We start from the raw sequence: 6,000 nt of genomic DNA on the forward strand, positions 1-6,000 counted from the left end.
CCGGGAAAATGTTCGAAAAAAGTACACGGAATTGCATCGCGGTGAAGCGGATTCATTGAGTCGCGTAAAACGAGAATTGGCACCAATCATTGCACCATTGGATAAAATCGTGACACAGCAACAGCAACAGCAACAGCAGCAGCAACAACAACATGAACAACAACTACAGCAATCCATCAAAAGTTTAAATGATGATAGATACAATATGGAACATGATGATGGGTTTTTCCATCAGTACATGCACCAATGGTCAATGAACCCGAACAGAGACAAAATGTATGGACCAAAAGTGACACCAGAAGGAACATTGACAATAGGTGGAGTCGACAATATCTTTGTCAATGGAGGAATAATCAACGTACTGGAGAAAAAAATCCTGCTGACATTAGTTCTTGTGGACTTACTTTTTTCGAAAAATCCCGGTGTTTACTCCGAATCGGATTTGCAGGCATACAAAACAATTTTACTCGAAACCGGTGTACATTTGAATAAAGACGGAACATTAAAAAAAGGAGGTCAAAAATATGTTAACACTATTAAACCATTGTTTGAAAACAATGATGGTGGTAGCGCAAACAATTCCTTACCATTATTTGAAAACAGCAGCATCAGTGACACATCTATTATCGGTGCGGGTCTACAGTTAAGGTTGAACAACAAGAAAAAAGAGTATGTGTACTGGGACGAACCCAACGAGCTCGTAGATCGTTTACGTTTATTGATATCGNCAACGAGCTCGTAGATCGTTGATCTTTTATTTTAGAGATTATAACGTGCATCGATGGATTTTCAAAATATGCGTGGGCCATTCCGTTGAAAAATAAAACAGCCAAAGAAGTTACTGCTGCCATGAATGGAATATTAAAACAAGGTCGTCATCCTAAACTTTTGCAAACGGACAATGGTAAAGAATTCTACAACAAACAGTTTCAAAAACTGATGTCACAATATGCAATCAATCACTATTCAACTTATTCCACTATGAAAGCCTGTCTCGTGGAACGTTTTAACCGCACGTTGAAAAACGCAATGTGGTGCGATTTTAGTGCACGTGGTTCGTACAAGTGGGTGAATCGGTTGCCTACGCTGTTGCACGAATACAATAACGTGCGTAAACATAGAACAATCGGAATGATACCGGTGCAAGCTGTGCAAAACCCCGACCTGGTTCGACTCAAGTTACGCAAAATACCCGATAATTTACCGATAAAATTCCACGTGGGTGACAAAGTTCGGATTAGTGTACATAAATCAGTGTTTGACAAGGGTTATTTGCCGAACTGGAGCACCGAACTATTTACCATAGTCAAGGTTAGACAATCAGTACCACCAACTTACTATCTAGAAGACTATCAGGGAAATCCAATACGTGGTGTGTTTTACACCGAAGAGCTGAACAAGACCAGTTATCCGGACATGTATTTAGTCGAACGAGTGTTGCGAACACAAGGAGATCAGTGTTACGTTAAATGGTTAGGATTTGGCCCAGAACACAATTCATGGATACCGAAAACCAATATCTTACCTCAATGATTGTCGATATACAAGGTATTGTAGCAGCTGACCGATCGTTTTTGGTCAAGGAACTGACTGCTATTGCCATAGACTGCACTTCTTTCGCCCATTGGATGTTCAAACATCCAAAAAGTATCAAGGAGGATGCTAAAACAAACTTTTGGTTGAAAAAATACCTACATGGAATGGATACACGTTGCGGGGATGTGGAATACAATGAGTTGCCGAGAATAATGAAACTCTTGCGATGCGAAACCATTTACGTGAAGGGAGCTGTAAAAAAGCAAGTAGTGGAAAAGTACATACCAGGACAACGTATAGTCAACGTAGAGGATTTGGACTGTCCTCCTCTGTACAATTTAAGTTGTATTACAAAACCATGTTGTATCCGACACATGAACAACCCAAATATGTGCAGTTTATATAAGACTATATGTTTAAAACAATGGATGAATTATAACATGTAACGCTATTGTATTAAAAAATATATATATTTATATAAACACGAATACTTTATAATATTCATTTTTATTTCTACAATAAGTATATTTTTCATAAATAAATTATAAATTAAAGATTATATAATAAATTGACATATATTGTTAATAAAATACTAAATACAATAATATATTTTATACAAAATAAATTGTTATGTATTTAAAGAATAATGTCCCCACGCTTTTGTATATACATTTTTATACTCAAACTCGTCACCGACTATTGCACGCTTGTCATAGTTGTTGGACAATGCGAGTTTCCTCGTTTCTACCGTCAAAACATTGTGATGTTTTGAACGTATGATGGAAATTTTCTTGTGAATTTGTTTTAGTTTATTTCGCAAACAATTTAAATAGTCAACCATATTTATTTCATGTTTAACTACACCCACACTAATACCCTTCAATCGCTTCACTTCTTCTTGCCGCAAAACGTTTTTATAATTTTTGTAGGCAATCAGGTACGCATAGACTTTGGGCAAGAGTGCAACAATTTCCTCCATATGCATACCTTTACATTCGTCGGTAAATGTACCCCGTTGTTTTTTAAATTTATCACTGTAACATGGATGATCAGTGGGATAGTTGGAAGTGTCGAAGTATTCAAACAGATATTTTTTCAAATCATCCTGAAAACTATGCGTTAATATTAAATAAATAAAACTGTCTGTATCCATATACACGAGTCTANTTGTCTGTATCCATACACGAGTCTAAGTCTTTCAGGACCATAAAATGGTTGCATTACATCATAATGAAACTTGTACATGATACATTTACTAATATCCAACACGGCCTGTCCAATAAAAATGGGTTTAAAAAAATTAATTTTTTCTTAATACATGTGTACAGCTACAAGATTTTCATTAAATATTGTGGTGTGACCAAACGACGGTTCGCTACCAGTTTTGATAATTTATCTTCGTTACAAACGAGTTGAATATTTTGATGTTTTCTCACGTTCTCCAATGTTTTACCTAGTAAAATAAAAAATTTTTTTTATTAAAAAAATTAAACGTATAAAAATATTAGTATTACCATAGTTGGAGTTGATCATATATTTTGGTAGATCTTGTTCAAACTTGTTGGAGGCTTTTTTACGTAATTCTGTATTCATTTGGATGTAGGGTGCCAACCATCGAGATTGTTTAAACTTTATGACTTTATGCAGTTTTGTGATAACCACACCATGTTTTACCGCTTGCTTTAATGTTCGATAGTGTACAACGTAATTACGTTTTGGAAACAACGTGGTCATCAGTTTGTTGTATTTGGCAGACGGTTGAGGTGGACGCTCGTTTACAGGAAAAAATGGTAAATCGTTGTGTAAATCATGTAAATGTTGTGGATAATCTACATCGACTTGCACAAAATATCCATGATCAGCATCCTCAGCTGTGTCAAGTATTTCCTCCAATGTAACAGTTGACCATTCAAAATTACCAAGTGGCATCGGTTCCATCATTGCTTAAAAAAACAAATGTTTTTTTACACAAATATTAATTTTTTTTATTTTAAAAAAAAAACTACCTGTTCCATATAAATTTGTAGCATCTAGGTATTGAAGATATTTATGTGGAATATTGGGATTGTAGTCAGAGATACCTGGATGATTTGCTCGAGCATACCGCTGATTGACCTATATTAAATATATATATATATATATGTGTATATATTTATAAATATTATTAAACATATTTTTATATTTTTAATAATCACACATACTTGTGTCAAACCTCCACGTATACCCAATTCAAACATTAATAACATATCTGGGTCTGTTATCAATTCAATGTTGACATCAGTATATTTTAACATAACATCAAATGATAGGGCTGGACATGAGTAATAATGAGTGGGATCCAGAGAATAATTTTTCAAACTCTCCGCGCGAAACTTTTCAAATATGTCAGCAAGTACCTAAAAAATAAATGTATTTATAATTGTTAANATCAGCAAGTACCTAAAAAATGAATGTATTTATAATTGTTAATTACTAAAAAAATTAACAACATACCATAACGTCGAAAAGTAAATACTTGTCACTGTAATCACCAATAGTTTTGCATTCAAAGTGTTGCCACATTTTTTTTGCATGTACATAGTCCTCTTCGGATACTGTAGTTTTCGTAATGGAACTGTAAAAATTTTCGCGGGTTGGCAACTGGTTTTCGTCGAGTTTTTCCCAACTGTCTACGTATTCGTATGGGAAAACCGATTTCCGTGTGACCAACTCCAACGATTTAAAGACATTTAATGTATGTGCAAAATCAGGTAAAGTCAAGGTGGTTGTAAGTTGATACAAACTCGCTTGCAAAAATCGANAGTGGTTGTAAGTTGATACAAATTCGCTTGCAAAAATCGATATGAATCTATAAATCGAAGTTGAAAATAATCGCTTATTGTCTTACTGAACGAAATATATTTTTCTTCGGATTGTGCTATAACAGTAATGTCTTTATTGTCGTAAGCCATTTCTGGTATTATCATGTGCGAGTCATAGTTTGAAAGACCATGCATGATAACTGGTATGAATGCGGAATATCGTCGTTGTAAATTACATTTGTGGCATAAAACAGCTCGAAATTTTGCCGTCCAATGATTATGATCCTTGACTTTTACTAACTTATCGGTAAACTCTATTAAACACGAGTCGCAATGTTTTGTGGTATTGAAACGATGTTGTTCCTCAGAAGTTAGAGGATTCATCTCGATGTTAATTTTCATGATATCTGATACTTGTTTTCCAGTATCTACCAACGCTGATACAAAATGTTTAGCAGCATCAGGTCCTCGATACATTACTGGTTCCTCCGGTAATCCCTGACACATGTTTTGCGGTAATATTTTGGAGTTGCGTACTAAGTAAAAACAATAACTCATTGGTTTATGTTTTTGTACAATCATAGACNAGTTTATATTTTTGTATAATCATAGACTTGTCCGATATTTGTTCAATCGTTCGAACAAGTAAACTTTCCATATCAGCGTAGATAACTAACGGTATTGCTTCTTCTCGTCTTGTGTTTTTAAAACATAATATTGAAAGATCAGAGTTAGGCTGTGGTAGAACAATGCGAGCCTCCTTGAATTTTCCACACATTTTTACATGTTCTTTAAGTCCCTCTTTCCCACTCGCACGAGTTAATAACGGTTGCTCGTTAAATACGCTGAGACATCGTTTACAATGATATTCTTGTCGTTTACTTTTTGAGTGTTGTTTTGATACAAGCCTTGAAAATTTTGAGATGTAACAATAGTGGTTAGTTTCATTATTTTTCAAATATAGTAAATCAATATGATCTGTAGCGGTTTTGGATTTAGTTACACGCAATGGAAAAACAATGTTTTTATTGTCCAACGCATACACATTTACCGATATTGTAGGATTTTTTCGTTCGAAGCGATTAATTTGTTCAATTGGNAGATTTTTTTGTTCGAAGCGATTAATTTGTTCAATTGGTGTTGGAAAATCAATACCGAAAAAATCTATGTTCAAACGTTGTTCTAATTCAACATATGCAACATTCCAATCACTTCTTTTAACTCTTTTATTGTAATGACATAAGATTGACCATTTGAAACATTGTTGATCATCGTTTTTAATATTTACAACAGCCTTTTTGTTTTTTATACACGATGGTAATTCAATATACGATGATCCCTTCAGTGGGTTCAATTTATGTACTCTCAACAAAATACCATCAATTGATATTAGCGACCATCCACTTTGCTTGATTTCCATTTCTTGTTTTTCAGTTTCCAACTTTAATGTTATTTTTTCCATTACTGATGTAAAATCGGTTCCTAAGTCTACTGTTTTATTGCGCGACTTGAATGATACATCTTTGAACTCACCAGTTACAGTATGAAAGTACGTTGTATGTAGTAAAACATTGAATTTTACCATACCCTTTACAGTTAACATTTTTAATAAATTTATTATTTCGTGATTTATTTCAACCATGAAATCGACAATGTCATCAAC

General features: G+C 34.1%; 2 protein-coding genes across 2 annotated transcripts in view; one reads left to right on the forward strand and one right to left on the reverse strand.

Annotated features, from left to right (window-relative positions):
• Positions 1 to 6,000, forward strand: part of LOC126899466 (uncharacterized) — a 37,778-nt gene that overhangs the window by 11,232 nt on the left and 20,546 nt on the right. The window lies entirely within an intron of this gene.
• Positions 2,716 to 4,844, reverse strand: LOC126898270 (uncharacterized). The gene is made up of 6 exons (XM_050672209.1): positions 4,429 to 4,844; positions 4,030 to 4,384; positions 3,738 to 3,932; positions 3,543 to 3,651; positions 3,051 to 3,479; positions 2,716 to 2,989 (listed from the first exon to the last, which is right to left on the reverse strand). The coding sequence occupies exons 1-6, from the start codon at positions 4,842 to 4,844 to the stop codon at positions 2,865 to 2,867; spliced, it is 1,629 nt and encodes a 542-aa protein (XP_050528166.1). The 3' UTR covers positions 2,716 to 2,864.

Source organism: Daktulosphaira vitifoliae, unplaced genomic scaffold (assembly GCF_025091365.1).
Source record: "Daktulosphaira vitifoliae isolate Bord-2020 unplaced genomic scaffold, ASM2509136v1 Scaffold_2, whole genome shotgun sequence".
Lineage (NCBI taxonomy): Eukaryota > Metazoa > Arthropoda > Insecta > Hemiptera > Phylloxeridae > Daktulosphaira > Daktulosphaira vitifoliae.